At 42.1% G+C, this 17,866-nt stretch overlaps 1 protein-coding gene across 1 annotated transcript in view; it reads left to right on the forward strand.

Moving 5' to 3' along the window:
* The window catches only part of LOC147019719 (transforming growth factor beta-3 proprotein-like), a 70,928-nt gene extending 55,838 nt beyond the window's left edge, over window positions 1-15,090 (forward strand). Inside the window, exon 7 of the mRNA XM_085894386.1 lies at window positions 11,184-15,090. Coding sequence (XP_085750512.1) covers window positions 11,184-11,342 — 159 coding nt within the window. The 3' untranslated portion in view covers window positions 11,343-15,090. The remainder of the gene's footprint in view (window positions 1-11,183) is intronic.
* Window positions 15,091-17,866: the final 2,776 nt, after the last annotated feature.

The raw sequence follows: 17,866 nt of genomic DNA on the forward strand, positions 1-17,866 counted from the left end.
AGGACCTGAAAGTCTCTGTAGTGTCCATCTTGTTTACCCTGTGTACCCCGCTCCATCCTTCTCCCTTCTCCATATCTCTTGTATCTGTTCCACACTGTTTTTTTCCTTCACTCTCCCGCCCCTCTTGTCTCCTGCTCCCCTTGTTCGTTCTGTGTTTTAGCTCTCATACGAGCCTCGAGAGCGTATACAAAAAACAAAAGAAAAAAAGGTCTTCATTCGCAGGTTGTACTGGTCCTGTACTGGTCTCCCCTCTGGGCTGGCACCTTTGCCTCATATCTTACTCAACTTGATGCCGTGGAAACAAAGGCCTTCAATATTATTGGAATATCCCATGATGAAGCTGAGTCTATGGGTTTATCACTTTGCCATCGCAGATAGGTAGCTGGTCTCTCTGTCTTCTTTCGATTTTTTCTGGGGTTGCACGCTATGTTCTCCCCGTGCTTTGTCTTCCCCAGGTTTCTGCAGGCCATCACACAGTCCACCGTCAACTCCCTTCTTGTGAAACTACCGAAATCCAGGATGATTGCTCACCTCCACTCATTCATTCCTCTTTTTTTCCCCACCTGTGGAACCAACTTCCACATTCTCTTCAATCTTACTCTTCCCTCCCGGTCTTCAAGACAGCTCTTCACCACCATATCAGATTGTCCCGATTCCAAAATCATAATCTTTTCTGCCCTTGTTAACACCACCCCACCCCAATTCCTCTTGTTTTCAGATTTTCCGTTTCCCTTCCAGAGATTTTCCTCCTGCATCCATCTTGTCACCCCATGCGTCCATTCCTGCCCCTCATTCCTGCTCACACCCATTGTTTGTCTAAGTCTGCCTGTGTATTGGCCTTCAACTCTGCTGTTGGTGTTTCTCCCCTCTCTCAAACATAATGAGCAAACTGTTCCTTTTGTCCTGTTGTGTCCTGATCCATTCAGTGTACCAGTACTCCATCTCTTTCACAAGCCTCGACTATGTTTACAAGAAAACAAAAAAAATTGCACGTACTATCTTTTGAAGATTCCACGGTGCCCTTTGTGAGCTATCACTGGAAACATGAACAAATTACAAATTTCTGCCCTAAGTACTGCTGGGAAGGCAATGGCAAACCACCCGGTATAACCTTTGCCAGGAAACCGCTTTGGCAACACTGACCCTCTGCAACAGAGTAGGGTACATTAGAATCAGAAAGATGCAGTTGCAGGTAGGCCGGATACAACGAAGAACAATCGTAGAGTATAGTAGTATATTAACTTCCTCACTTATATGACGAGAATGAGTGGCGAATTACAACTGTGAATCTAACGAAATAGTCTTGTAGAATAATCTCAAAAGAGCTCTAAGAATCGCATCTGGGGTACCTACACGTTACAAGCTGTCGCCCAGACCAGGATTTATCTTGGACGTTTTCCCATCACAACCAGCTTGGATGACACTTTTTATCGTGATATTTATTTATGTATTTATTTATCTTAACCATGTTATACCGATTTTGCAAAATATGCACGATCAGCCATAAATCAATGAATTATAATGCTGCATAGATAAATTTGATATCAAAATGGCTGGATTAATGAGGCTGATGCTAATATAATCAATACATCTATCAATACTGCAGCTGTGGTTGAGGTGAAAACGAAATAGGCTAAAATATAGCAAAATCTTGTTTTCGTTCCATAACCGAATGTGTACAATCCATATATATTACTAAAACTCTCATCTTGTATATATGTATGTATATATGTATGTATGTTCCCGAAATAGAGCCAAAACGGTACACGATAGCGCAAAAATTTTCGGCCCACATTCCTCACCATTCTCTTGCGGTGTGCAGTATCAAGTTTCGGTCAAATTGGGTAACGAAAAAATTATTTAAAAATCAATTCCCTATTCAGTCAAGTACTCTTCGGGAGAATTTGATGAATGCAAACAACCTGTGTGGTATAGTTCTCTGGAGCTATCTTTTTTTTTCTTTCTTTTTTTTTTGGAAATGATTTTTTTTTAATGAACCACCGTCACAACGGGAACCCAACGGGTTCACGGGTCGTCTAGTATATATATATATATATATATATATATATATATATATATATATATATATATATATATATATATATATATATATATATATATATATATATATATATATATAACACAAAATATTCTGGAATATTCGTCTAGTACTTTCTAAAACCGTTGTATACATGGTAAATGCTGACAACGTTTACATCAAAACATTCCCAGTTAATTTACGAATAAAATAACACCAACTAGTATACAATCCAGAGGTTTGTAGTCAAGATATTTCTTCATCTTGGGAGCTCCCATATTGCCAAAAACTTCAAGAAAGCTGTCAGACGACACCACACAGACTCTGGTCTTCAAGAAGTGTGGGCATAAAGTGCAGTCTTTTGGAAAACAGAGTGAGTAACGACATGTCAGACAAATCGTACAACCAAACAATCTGACCACACAAGCTTACACTGGAGACGCTTTAGCTTATCACATGGCCTCATTTCCCAGGATGGGCTAAAGACCAAGGACTTTATGATGCAGATATCCAAAGGCTATTTGAGCAATGAGCAAAGTCTTTGGATGACAGCGAAGAGTGGGATACTCCATCTGAAGTAATGCAAAAGCTGGCAGATGAAGTGGAAAATGCACATCTACTGCAATTGCTGAAGCAGTATGATGAAACATTGTCACCAACAAGCCTCCACTGGAGACATTACATGAAAATGGTGTTAATATTGCTCGAGTTCATGTGTGCAGAATGCACAGGTGATTGGCAGATGTGTAAATCTGCCTTTCTTGCCATGCTGCCATACTAACTATGTGAAATGGGGAACATTGTATGCAGCAGATGTACACCAACTGGAAATTTCCAATCTAGATGTGTACCAACAGTTCAAGGATTGATATTTTGTTGTGAAAACTACACACAAAACCTTCAATCAGATCAGTGATGCATTGATGTTGGACATGTGAACAAGGTTGGCAAGATAACAGGTGGTCTATTATGGATTACCAGATCAGACAATGCTAGGGACAAATGGTCCTTGACGTACAATGAGCATTGCCATCTCATTGATGAGACGTCTGTCATGTTCAGCTAAACCATAGAACATGCAGAACATGCACCTTCAGCCAACAAGGATATCGGCACTTCAAGGATCAATATAGACAGAGAAGATGTTCAAAATCTGTTGGATCAACTTGAACAATTAATTATCAATCTTTACTACAACCAGTCAAGATTTGGCAAGCCTTGCTACTTGGGACATTGTCACTGAAAACATCAAGACTGCTTTGTTCACAGCGCAAACACATGGAGAAAATGAGGGGGGGAGCACTCGGGAGAGTGCAAAACCTCCGCCGCCAATACTGCTGGGTCACTCAAGTGAACCTTATATCTTATTCATTAAATATGATGTCAACAGTGCTGACATAGTTATAGTTCTTTTCTCCAACAATTTTTTTTGGGGGGGGGGGGGGAAATCACTTAAAACATGTAAAAATGCAAAAAAAAAAAAAATCGAAATTTTATTGAAAAAAGTTGCAAACATTTTTTTTCTCTAACAATTTTTTTTGGGGGGGGGTTGGAAATCACTTAAAACATGTAGAAATGCAAAAACAAAAATTTTTTTCTCAATTTTTTTGTGGGGGGGGGTTGGAAATCACTTAAAACATGTAGAAATGCAAAAAAAAATTTTTCCCCTTTTTGGGGAGGGGGGGTAACAATTTTCTTTTTTGGGGGGTTGGAAATCATTTAAAACATGTAAAAATGCAAAAACAAAAATTTTTTCTCAATTTTATTTTGTGGGGGGGGTTGGAAATCACTTAAAATATGTTGAAATGCAAAAAAAATTTTCTCTAACAATTTTTTTTGGGGGTTAACAATTTTTTGGGGGTGGGGGTTGGAAATCACTTAAAACATGTAGAAATGCAAAAAACATTTTTTTTGGAGGGGCGGTAACAATTTTTTTTGGGGGGGGTTGGAAATCACTTAAAACATGTAGATATGCAAAATAAAATTCTCTATTTTTTGGGGGGGGGGTTAAAAATATTGGGGTGGGGGGGTTTGAAATCACTTAAAACATGTAGAAATGCAAAAAAAAAAATTTCCCTATCTTTTGGGGGGGGGGGTAACAATTTTTTTTTGGGGGGGTGGGATAGAAATCACTTAAAATATGTGAAAATGCAAAAACAAAATTTTTTTCTCCACCAATTTTTTTTGGGGGGGGGGGTTGGAAATCACTTAAAACATGCAGAAATGCAAATAAAAATTTTTTCTCTAACAATTTTTTTTGGGGGGGTAACAATTTTTTGGGGGTGGGGTTGGAAATCACTTAAAACATGTAGAAATGCAAAAAAATTCTCTAACAATTTTTTTTTGGGGGGGGGGGTTGGAAATCACTTAAAACATGTAGAAATGCAAAAAAAAAAAATCTAACAATTTTTTTTTGGGGGGGGGGTTGGAAATCACTTAAAACATGTAGAAATGCAAAAAAAAATTCTCTATTTTGGGGGGGGGTAAAAAAATTGGGGGGGGGTTGGAAATCACTTAAAACATGTAGAAATGCAAAAAAAAAAGAAAAATTTCTCTAACAATTTTTTTTTGGGCGGGGGGGGGACCAAGTCCAAAATTTAATGGCATGATCCTTGGACCATACCTAACCCCCCCACCAAGTTTCGTCGAAATCCGTCGAGTTTTTCCATAATACTGGTCACAAACAAACAAACAAACAAATAATAAACCAATGTCACCCGCAGGGTGACCCGTATCTTGCCAAAAGGTGACCACGTGTGACTTCTTTAAGGTCACACTGAGGTGAACAGAGCTGCTATCCACCAGGAACGACTCCTTGAGGAATATCTGCCAACGAGAGATTCTGATGAGAATCGTTCTACAGAGCAACCATGAAAAATATGCGTTTGCCTCATAACGTCACCAAATGACGTCAATAACGTCTCAAGCTTGACATAGCTTGCGAGAGAGTGTGTCGGAGTGGTGCTGAGGTGTCGTCCACCAGATGGCGGTCTCCTTGGGTTAACCTGAGGCGATCCCTTCGGGTGGGTGCCTGGAATGTCCTATCCCTAAGAGAGGATGATCACCTGTCTCTGTTATCATCTGAGCTCAAGCGTTTGGACATCGGGATTGCAGCTCTCTCTGAGGTTCGGAGACCGGATTGCGGCGAGATAATGGTGGGTGGTTACACCTACTATTGGTCTGGTCGCTCTGATGGTTACCATACCCAAGGAGTTGCTGTAGCTGTGTCCAATAAGCTGACCCCAATGATAATTGAGGTAACACCGGGCAACGAGCGTATTATGAGATTAAGGATTCGTCACTCCTTAGGTGTCATTTCCCTGGTCTCTGTTTATGCTCCGACTGAGGCGAGTGATCTCACCGTGAAGGATGCATTCTACGCCACACTCGAGTCTGTGGTTGATCAGTGCCCCAGACGAGATACACTTCTAGTCTTGGGGGATTTCAATGCATCGACTGGAACTGATAGGGATGGTTATGAGGTGTGTGTTGGTCCCCATGGGTCAGGAACTATGAACCAGAATAGCACTAAGTTCCTTGACTTTGCAAGAAGTCATGGACTTAGGGTGGCTGGTTCATGGTTTCAGCGCCCACAAGCTCATCGCTGGACTTGGTATTCCAACGCTGGCGGTGTGGCAAAGGAGATTGACCATGTCCTCATTGACGGTCGTTGGAGGCTGATCCAGAACTGCAGGGTCTACCGGAGTGCTCAGTTCCTCAATACTGACCACAGGCTTGTTGTAGCAACTCTAAAGCTGCACCTTAAATCCTGGAGAATGGTACCATCCCAGCCTAGGCTGGATGTTGCCAAGCTCAGGGATGAGAGAGTAGCTGAGGAGTTTGCGAACAGGCTGAGTGGACACTTGGGGGGTCTGGGTGCTTTGGGGGGTCCTGAAGAGTTGTGGAGCGCCTTCAAGACCTCCGTCCTTGATGTTGCCGGTGGATGTCTTGGAACTCACCGCAGGGCAAAGAAGAATTTTGTCTCTCGAGGGACCATTGACTGGATACCATTGACCAGAGTCGCAGGGCCAGGCTGAATGGCAGAGCTGAGCTGTTCAGGGAGCTGAGGCGTAAAACTGTACGTGCACTGAGGGTGGACAAGGAGGCCTATGTGCGAGGAATCTGTGAGGGGGTAGAGCATCACCTGTGGACAGGTGATTCTCATCCCGCTTACAGGGGAATTCGTGCATTACGTTCATCCAAGCCCATCCCTCGGAGCACTGCAGTTCGAGCAGAGAGTGGTAGGCTCTTGACAGAGGAGTCTGAAGTGAAGGCCCGCTGGGCCGGTTACTTTGAGCGGTTGTACCAGGCTGATCCACCAGCTGTCGAGTTGGACGTTAAGGGTGTTACAATCCCTGTTGCTAATCCTCCAATCATCTGCAGTCCACCTTCTCTTGTGGAAACACGGGCTGCGGTGAACACGGGCTGCTGGGATGCGGTGGCATCCATGCTGAACTTCTCAAGGCTGGTGGAAATGCTGCACTCGTGTCGTTGCATGCAATTTTGTGCTCTGCCTGGAACACAAGCATCATCCCAACTGACTTGAAGAGGGGCCTTGTTGTCCCTCTCTGGAAAAGCAAGGGTGATCGCCAAGACTGCAACAACTACCGATGGGTGACGCTGCTCTCAGTGCCGGGCAAGGTCTTTGCTCGGATAATTCTTTATAGGGTTCGCCACCATCTGCTTGAGCACCAGTGTCCAGAGCAGTCAGGCTTTGCACCAAAGAGGTCAACGATTGACCGTATCCTTGTTCTTCGTGTCCTCACCAAACGCAGATGAGAGTTTCAGCAGGGGCTGCTTGCAGCCTATGTTGATCTCCGTAAAGCGTTCGATTCAGTGAATTGGGATGCCCTCTGGAGGATTCTTGGTCTTCGTGGGGTGCCAGCAAAACTGATCGATTTGATGTCTGAACTCTACTCTGGTACTGAGATGCTGTGAAGTGTGGTGGTACCATCTCTGACTTATTTCCAGTTGTTACTGGAGTTCGTCAGGGATGTGTACTTGCCCCCACACTTTTCAGCACTTGTATGGACTGGATTTTAGGGAGGATGTCGGAGAGATCAAGTTGCGGTGCATCGTTTGGGAATGTCAAGATCTCGGACCTTGATTTTGCAGATGATGCAATCATCTTTGCGGAGACTTTAGACATCCTTTTGGGGGCCCTCGAGGTGCTGAATGAGGAGTCGGAGCCGCTGGGATTACGGGTTTCTTGGGTCAAAACTAAGATCCAGGCTTTCGGTGACATCTTGGATGCTGCTGTCCTGTCTGTGTCTGTTTGTGGTGAGGATGTTGAGGTCGTGGAGAGATTCACTTACCTTGGCAGTGATATTCATGTCTCTGCTGGCTGCGAGTCAGAGGTCAATAGACGTCTGGGTCGGGCCTGGGGAGTCATGGATTCACTGGATCATGGGGTGTGGCGCTGCCGGTACCTGTGCGGGAGGACGAAAGTCCGAGTCTTCAGGTCCTTGGTACTTACAGTCTTGCTCTATGGGTGCGAGACTTGGACTCTGACCAAGGATCTGAGACGGAGACTTAATTCCTTTGGTACCAGGTCTCTTCGGAGAATTCTTGGCTATCGTTGGTCGGATTTTGTATCCAACGAGCGGTTGCTGAGAGAGACTCGGATGAGATTTGTTACCTGCGTAGTCCGTGAGCGTCAGTTGCGGCTGTATGGACATGTGGCTCGTTTTCCTGACGCTGATCCTGCTTACCAGATTCTCTCAGCGAGGGAGTCTCATGAGTGGAGGAGGCCAGTGGGCCGACCACGTGCCTCATGGTTGCAGCAGGTTGACCATCATCTCAAGGAGATGGGGATGGGCCTGGCATCTGCCTGGGGGATGGCCAGACGGAGGCCCCTGGAGTACCGGCGGAAAGTGGACGCAGCGACGCGCTGTTCTGGCACATGCTCCCATACCTGACCTGACCTTGACATATCTAGAAAGCACTCATCGAGGTGTTCAATTTGAGGTACTACACGATATGGTTCCTAAAACTTGAAAATTTGACCTTGGGGTCAAATATGTTTGACCTTGGGCGCTAACCATGAAAGTCAAGGCCAATCGCCACCAAAAATTAATCAGCTGAGCGCCAGACCATGAACTATATTCCCATGAAGTTTGAAGACGATTCGATCAAAATTACTCAAAAAATAAGGGTTTCGTCGACTCCCCTGATTTGCGACAAAGGGACCTTGACCTTTGACATTGACCTTCAAAATTTTGTGCACTGAAAGGGACCTCTATAGGCCTCTGATATGCGAAGTTACAAAAATTTCCAATGATAACTGTGCTCTGCAGAATTTTTTATACGTGATTACAGACAAACAAAAACAAACAAAAAAAACATACAAGCTGACTAACATATCTTGCAAAAACTTCATTTTGGCAAGATAACAAACAAACAGAAAGGGGTGAAAACAGTAACCTCCATTCATCTTCGAAGATGGTGGAGGTTAACAATATCAGAGAGTTTGTGGAGACTCAGATATGTACAAGGGAAGTGGGGTTCCACACAAAGCTGAAACAATCACAGTGTTTGTCTCAAAACAATGTTTGCTGTTGAGAACAAAAAAGATCCAATACAGAAGGGCAAAACAGCAAACAAGGCCAAAGTGCTCTTTCAGTGGCTTCTGGTGGCCAAATTTGCCAGACGTGAGAAAGATCTCAAAAAAAATTTGTTGCCTGAGGTATCACCAGTCCCACTCTCCATCGCAGGTACAGCTGCAGATCTTTGATCCACCAACAAGGCTGCAGTTGGAAAGATCCTTGAGGAAGATGTGAGCGTTGAGACCCTTCTAAGTACAGAACTTAAAACTTGCACCATTATTGATGGTCAAGCCTTGGTACAAGCAATTGGAAAACCAACAGGTTCAAAGACATTTGGGGCTGATCTTTCTGAAACATTCAGCAATGCAGTATTCAGTTGTTTCCATGAATGATGCTCAAGGGCAGATGTTGTCTTTGATAGATCCAGTAAAGAGTCAATTAAATCTGGTATCTGAGCAAAACGAGCGGGTCCAAGGAAATCTACACACCATAAGATTGATGGCTGAGATGTTCCTTCACCTGTCATCTGGAAACAATTCATTGACTTCCCAGACAACAAATTGAGTCTGAGTAAATTTCTGAGTCCACATATTCTGATCAAAGCAAAGGACACTTTGCAAAATTGTAAGTTAATCACATCTGGAGGCTTTGCTGATTAAACTACTGCAGAATCATCCCAAGGATCAGATGTCCATCGACTTGAATCAACTCAAGAAGAGGCCGATACACTCATTATACTACATGCTGAGGCAGCTTGTCAAGCAGGGTTTGAGCATCTAATCATCTCATGTGGAGATATAGATGTGTTGGTGCTCTTGATTCACTTTGTAGCACAACTGTGTCGAGATATGGATGAGAACAGGCATTGCACAACAGCGATGCTTTATTGCTGTCCATGGCATCCAATTAACTCAAACTCTCCGAAGGAACATCCAGGCATACCATGTCTCAACTGGATGTGACACTGTCAATCAACTGAGTGGGAATGGCAAAAATTCCACATGGAAGACATTCCAAAAGCTTGCAGCTCTAATGAACAATCTTGGACGCCTCATTCTGAGGCCACTTGGAGGAATTCATTTGCCGAGTCTACACTTGCCAAGAACGAATGCCACAGCAATCAATGACATACATTTCATGCTGTTTCACAAAAACACCAAAGATCGAAAAAAAAAAGCTTCCTCCAACCCAGGGATGTCTTACCCAACACACCAAACGTGCCCACTACCAGAGCCAGATTTGGTGTTTGCCAAACAATCCTTCTCCTGATCACCCTTCGCACATTGACAATGGATGGTACAAGGATCCCACTGATGGTAAATTGCACCCACAGTTGATGGTTGATGACCCGCTTCCACAATAATACATGGACGTTGTGTCCTGTAGATGTAAAAACTGTGCAACTGCAAGTAATACGCCATCATCACGGCACCCCTCAGACGATGATGAGGCAAGGATGGGCACAGCATGTCTTATTCTGTGCAGTTAATGCATTGATTGGTAAATATTAATCGAAACATCAGGATTTCACTATCGGCATTGTTAACCAGGTTTAATGAAAACGTGATGCTAAATGATAGCAATTGTTTGCTTTCTCACAGCCGTACACAAAATGGAGGTAACATGATGTTGTGTTTATTAATAAACGATGTTACATTATTTTCACAACTTGTTGGTGTTATTTTGTTCAGAAATGGAATGCGAAAGTTTTGACATTAACATTGTCAGCATTTACCCTGGATATCACAGTTTTATAAACTATTGTACACTTTCGGTCATGAAACCAAAACAAGATTTTGCAATATTTTTGCGAATTTTGTATTTTCCCGTAAACCACAGCTACAGTATTGATATATGTATTGATTATTAATTCAGGCCTCATTTGTCCATTCATTTTGATATCAAATTAAGCCTGGTGTTGGCTTCGTGACTGGGTTGACTGGTTTGAGATCTTCGGGTCCTTAGTTTGAGGCCTGTTGGCTGCTGAATTAACACCATGTGGGGTTGACTTAGCCTGTCATCCTTCTGAGGTTGGTGAAATGAGTACTGGTGTACAGCATCAGCAGCACAGCTGTGCCCCAACAAAATGATAGCTACCTGGCATCTGAGCTGCCATGTGCAAGAAGAAGAAGAAGAAGAAGAAGAAGATTCAAAATCTGCATATTTTGAAAGTGCATATTTTGCAAAATTGGTATAACATACATTCACCTTATTTTGCAAAATAGGTCACTACTTGGTTAAAAAAACAACAATCATAATTATAAAGTGTTATCCAGGATGGTTGTGATGGCTAAAGGTCAAAGATAAACTCTGGCCTGGGCTCTGGAGGACACTTGCAACATTTAGGAACCGCTGGGATGAGTTTTCCACATTATTCTCCTCGACTAAAAATGGGTGTTATAACTATTATAGCTCATTTCCAGCTGATAACTTTCCACTGCTTGAACAATGAACCACATTTTTTTTTACAGTATAACTATTCTCGGTTAAGATATTCTAATGGAAGCATTTCATGCTAATCACTGCCATTGTATGACTTTTTTGGAAAGTTTCTGAGTAGTTGAGTGCGAGGAATCATGTGTCCTGTGTTTTTTTGGCAGGTTTTGGCCGAGTATGCAATGAAGAATCCCAGTGCTTCAGTTTCTCCTTGTTGTGTCCCTCTCCACCTGCAGCCCTTGACCATTCTCTACTACAAAGGGCGAGCTGCACGTGTGGAGATGCTACCTTCTATGATTGTACACTCATGCAACTGTCGCTAAGACGTGTGTAAAGTTTCCCCAAAGCAGCCGCAAAGTGAGTTGTGCTGAACTAAATGATGTTAGGTCGTGTGAGCTTTTGTTCATTGCTGAACTCAGGGAAGGAGGATGTGCAAAGGGTATTCTGGAGCAGGTGGGATGTGTAGGGTAAGAATGCTTAGAAAATGAGGGTCAAGCCAGTTGGGATTTCCCCGAGCAAAAGGAAGAATATTCGATGTGGATGGTTAAACTTTCACCTGCAATAGAAGCAGAGTAATATATGTTGATTATTCGGGGTCATTATTGAAACACCCACGCATTTTAGCACATTAAAGAAGGATGTAAGCCGATGATATTGAGAAAGAAGACCAAGAGTGCAATCCTAACAAGGAGTGCACCACCATCCCATGTCACTCCCTCACAATCTTCTCTGCCAAGGTTTCTAGATTCAAGCCTAGGCTAGTCAACTCACAAACTCCCTTAACTCCACCGAACACACCCTCTTAGTTGATCTACCTTTCTGCTGACGCAGACCGGTATTAACCTTCATGAAATCGAAAGAAGAACCGACTATTCTTGCTTGTGAAGGCCAGTGTTTGCATTTTTGCTCCGATGCAGGGTTAACCCCAAAAACGCTTGCTTCTCCTTTCTTCCCATGGTGAATAGCATCCTTTGATCAATGTTCTATTGGTTCCAAACACTGTTCATCAAGTCAACTTTTTCATTCCTCTTAGTTGCATTCATCTTACTTTTCCTATTCATTCATCCCCTCTCTGGCACCACTGCCCTACTCCCAATTCATTGTTTATTTTACTTTACATTCTGCCATCTTGCTCTTCCATGAGCCTTGATGTTGTGAACAATGTTTTTTTTTAAGACTAGATGCCCAATAGGGGCATATACTGAACCTAACTAGACTGAACAAGGTCTAACCTAACTAAGGGATCAAAAATATTTATATAAATCCCAACAAAATTTCCCTTCTTGGAACCAATCATGGCCTCTTAACTCAGGAAGATGCTTTGCATATTATGGAAAATGACTCGGGGACATTCATGAAAATGATGTACAATGAGTCATGAGGGAAACACCACCCTTGAAGGTTGAGAAGAGGGGATAGAAAACGGTGCAGGAAGTATGAGAGATGTTTATACAGAGAAAGGAATCAGACTCAGCAATTAGTCATGAGGTTGGACGTCATTGAGGTATGGAAAGCAGGGAGTGGGGGCAGAATAACATGTACAAGGTAAAAGTAAACTTTTATCATCCATATGATCCTTGCAGAGTGCTATAATATAGATTATAAATGCTTAAATCGAGAATCGGTTTTTAACGGCTGTTCTTTGCATTCATAAAAAACAATATTACCACAAATATTCACTAAGTACATGTAGATGAAAAAGTTAATTCATAACATCAGACATAGCTTTATAATCTTATTACTATTATTCTGTTTGAGATTGGTGAAACAAATTAGGGTTTAAAAAGGACATTTGCTCCTAAAATGGTCGGAGTGATAGAGACGGTCACGATTCCTATTATCTCCTTGAAATGTGCAAATGTGGTGCTTCGTCAAAAGAAATTTTGTCTCCAGTTAAGCCTTCACTGATAGGAGAATCTGGGAAGGCAAGATAGACACCCAATATGTCAGCACAGTCCATCATTTTAAATGAACACCCATCATCATTATCGGATACCCAAGGAAAAGTAGGAGCAGAAAACAAATGAGATTGTCCACACTGAACTCAGGCTGCCAGGACAATGGGAATTGGCCCCTCGGATCAAATCTTGAAACTTGTGAGGACCTTTTTGTCTCACTTCTTGGGGTTCTCATGTTGGGTTACACTTTGAGAGTAGTAATAATAACTCCAGCTGATGCATCGTGTTTCGCTAATGGGAGATTTTACGCAATCGGTGATTTTTTTTCAAATCTTGCAGTATAATGCCGTTGGTGTATTCTGAAAGAACAGTTGGACACAAACTTTGATCGCAAGCTTTTGTTAACCTGTTTGTAGGAAGTGAATCTTCTGAGCCAAGAAAAACCCTCCAATTTCCTTTAGAGGCTTGAACTGAAGAGGCTTTTATTTGCATACCTCTTGGTTGTTCGAGTATGCTTAAGATTGTTGACAATAATTGTGCCTTAGCTGAAAAGGCAAAACAAACCTGAAAACAAAATGAGCCTCAGATCACTGTAAGAAATAATTATTCAACATCGCATATTGTAATTTGCCTAATTATGAAACGTATTTGGCAATATTTAAAAATCATATGCGAGGGATTTTAATTGAACTTTTAATTTTATGTGGATTTAATGGCCTGAATGAGAAGCAACCTTTCTCTCCAATTGGAATGTTTATGGCCAAATAGTATAATGAAAGCTCAAGAACAAAACAAACATGCAAAGGTATTTGCTTTACTAATCATATAAGCTTCAGAAAATAGCAGTTTGATAAAATGGAAAAGAAGAATGAAATAAAAGGAGGAACTTTATTCGTTACTAAAGTTTTGAAAGAAGAGTAGATGAGAAATATATTTAGTGGATGAGAATAAAGAAGATAAATTTTTTTGGCCTGGCCAATACCTTATAGACGATTTGGCCAATGGCTTCACCCTGCAGACCCTTATACGAGAAGTGTGTGCAAAGAAATGTCGATCTATCCACAGTCTGTAATTTTACAGCAATTTCTTGACCGCACAAGTATTTTAACTGAATATTTCTTGAAACAAAAGCTTTTCTTGCATTTCCTTTCAAACCGAACGATCATTGTCATTTATTTTTCTACTTCTATGTTAAGCCAAAAACATCAGCCACCCTTTGTACTTCAACAAAGTTAAAATCGTGATCATCAACTTGGCCAATAACATAGTTTGAGCAATTACTCAATAAGTGAGGTCAATAACCTATAGAAGAACAACATCAATAACCTGGCAGGGCTAATAACCTGATAAGTGAGACCAATGACTTATAGACAACAAGGTTACAAATTCAGTGAGGTGACCAACCCAATAAGCTAGGCCAATAACTTATACAAGTAGGCAAGTAACTTAGCTAGCACAGCTTTTTATGTTACTCAAAATGAGAGATTCAAATTTTGGAGTTGGGGTTGTGTTAACCTTGCCAGCTCCTAAAGAGATGGGAGAGGCTATTTTAATCTGCTTGTGCACCCGTGTGTGTGTGTGTTCGTGTGTGTGAGTCCGTACATAGATCATCTTTAATATATCATGCTTGGGTGGCCTACTTTAATATAGCATCCTGGTGTGTGAAAGGGCTCTTTGAGACATATACTCCGGCAAGGCTCTGCATTGTTAAATGCCTGTCTTGTTGATCATTATATACGAATACCACAGAGTTTATTTTAAATCATTTTGGTTTTTATTTTGTTCATATATTTAGTGGAGAATAAAGCATAACAAAGTGTGAAAAATCCTTTGTATGGATTACTGTGAAATGTTATTTGAGATGTTCATTAATTCAATAGTATATGTTTGGCATCATGATGTCATGTATTTCATCAAACTACCTTGAAGCTGTACGAGTGTGTACAAGTGCAGGATGCAGAGATAACTTGCGCCCGCTTGTTCCAGATGGTCTTTGTTTGCACGGCCCAAGACAACCTGTCGAATAATCAGATGCTTTTTCATGTGGAATTGATTGTGATAATTCATCTTGCATATTGATGTCATAATACCATAGAGTTCATTTCAGACATTATATTGTGATTCTAAAGTTAGTTCATATAAAATGGGTTTTACATGCTCCCAAACAAGTCTATTATCCTTTTATCAAAGCTTTTTCTTCTTGCCGGTGAAAGTCATTTTGAAACAAGAAGTGAATCTTCGATATCACGTGGCTGGGGGCAGTAAAAGTCTAGGTTGAGAATGATGAAACAATTTTGCGGTTATAAAATTTAAATGTAGACACGGTGAATTGGCATGCATGATGGGAAGAGTTGTGACGTTGGACAAATTTCTATTTATAGCCCTCAGATCAAAGGGACGTACGCGGCCATAAGTGTGACAGAAGACGTGACAGAAGACACAGGACAGAATAGCCAAGTATATAACAGCGCGATGTCGCCGCAGTGTAATAACCACTTCTGTCACCAAAAAAAAGAGGAAGAAATCACTTCCACAAGATGTTTTAAAAACACTTCTGGTGAAAAACAATGAAGAACGAGAGTTACAATGATGCGCGTCAACAACAAACGGAAGAGGAAGATTATCACTTCCTGCTCAGAAAATCAACGTCCGACGTCACACAGAAAACGATTCAGCACAAAAAACGTCGCTCTTCCGCATTAACCCCGCCCACAATTCACCCGGCAATCTCCGCCCACATCACCTCCAACAATAAGTGTGACAGAAGACACAGGACAGAATAGCCAATTATATAACAGTGCGATGTCGCCGCGCTGTAACGAGAGAGCAGTAAGAATTGCTGTCTGAAGTATGACGTCGCAATGAACATCGATGTGTCCATATCGAATAACAGGGAGACATGTTAGAATGTGGTGAGTTTTTAACTCAAAAAATTGTTGCTTGGATGGATTGCTTGAAACTGTATTCCACTGGAAGCATTGCAACGGCTTCAAGACTCCATATACGTGAGGTGTGGCCCGGGATAGTCGAGTGGTGATTTACTCACGTTTCATGACGCGGGCATAAATCGTGAACAGAGCTCTGACAAAACACACTGAATACTCATATTATCTTACTTACCCTACTGCCGCAAGACGAATTATGAGAAAAGATCAGACAAGGATGGTGAGATTGGCAAGATGAGAAGAACAAACTAGAACGTTACTCGGTAGAGCGCATACTTCCGCCAGGCAGAGCAGTTTATGAGTTGTATCCCACTGATGAGCAAAACCTTAACTGGACTGGATTTGGACCTTTACCAAAATCTAATCAGCTTGTTCTTGTCAGCTATCCAACTGATCTATCTCGTTTTGTCATGATCCATCCACAACTTTTTGAGATATCATGCTATATATTGTTGTTGGCCCCATCTCTCAATGGTGAAGAATCACTTCAAAAAATTATCGAATCCGGATCCTCATCAAACTCGAATGAATTCCTCCCGGTCACACACCCAACCTGTCCACAAAATTTCGTCCGAATCCATCCATAGCTTTTTGAGATATCCTGCTCACAGACAGACGGACAGACAAACAGGGGTGAAAACATAACCTTTGTCCACCTTCGGCGGTGGAGATAATAACTTTGAGCTTTGGGAAAGACTAACAGAGTTCCTGTCCTACGGGCCATCTTGTTCCAAGCATGCAACATGTTCTTCTGACACATAACTTTATTTAAGCGGTGTATAGGCAACTGACAACTCTGTATCGGCAAAAAATAAATAATTCGGGTGACATGCATGAAGCAAAAACATACCTACTGTTTATGATTCAAAACACCTCACAGCACTGGAAAATACTGCACTGTACATGGTGTAGACTTGTAATAACCCCCCCCCACCACCTGGAGGTGGCGATATACAATACACATTTACATAGAAAATTAGCGTCACCCCTCCCCCACCCAACCCCTCAGGCCCCATGACGACTGGCAAACATAAAAACACCCCGATACATGAATTGAGATCATGCTGATCCTCTGTAGCAAGTCTGGATGTAATTGTTCCAGAACTGCAGGAGGAGTAGCGCAACAAACAAACAAACACACAAACAACAGTCCATGAATTATCGAAATGATAATAAAATAACGGGAATTATGGAGGGTAAGGAGAAGTGTGACCACTCATTGGCTTTTTTTTCACTAGATCTTGGCTATTCGTTGTTCACCTTGGTGTCTTGGTTTTCTATAGGTTTTCTTGGCATATAGGTTTTCTATTATCATCGCTTTTCCAAAACCTTGTGAATTTTTGGCTTTTTTCATTGGCTCACCTTGGCATTTATGAAAATGAGGAGTGGTCACACTGGTAAGGAGGGGGGAGTTGGGGTGTGTTCGGAGATGGTAAGATCCGGAACTGGCAGTTCCTTGTGTAAGCTTTCATTTGGCCGATCGCCAGCACGGGCAGGTTGGTGCTGAGATGTGGCAGTCCCATCCTGAGTATGGCTCTGCTCGAGGTGACTTCATTTGCAGCAGCGGCCTTTCTATCTCTTTCCTGTAACCATATCTTCACACCATTATTTCTCTGTTCCATGCAGGATTTTTTTTTTTTAAACCCACCCTTGGGGCAAAGTCTCACCACTTACAACAGTATATCCCAGCACATCAAGACAGAAGTTTCCCCCTGCTCTCCTCTGATCTCCCCCACCCCCAACTCTCTCCTGGGTGGATAAGAAACTCGGTGGGGATGGAAAGTGAGGTTTAATTGGAGGGGTGGAGGGGTTTTGATCATAAAAAGGAGGGGAGTGGGAAAATGGTTTGGCACTGGCTTGCAGGGCAGGTTTGAAGGTTAAAGTGATTTATGGATGGCCTCACACATATCAATAGAAAGTCCCCCTCCACTAAGATGGGGTCACAGCATCGACGACATTGACAGTTCTTTATTACATTTATATACCACCGGGAGGCCTCCACCC

The sequence above is a fragment of the Eptatretus burgeri genome, chromosome 9 (assembly GCF_056783735.1).
Source record: "Eptatretus burgeri isolate ZD-2024b chromosome 9, Ebu_testis_v1, whole genome shotgun sequence".
Lineage (NCBI taxonomy): Eukaryota > Metazoa > Chordata > Myxini > Myxiniformes > Myxinidae > Eptatretus > Eptatretus burgeri.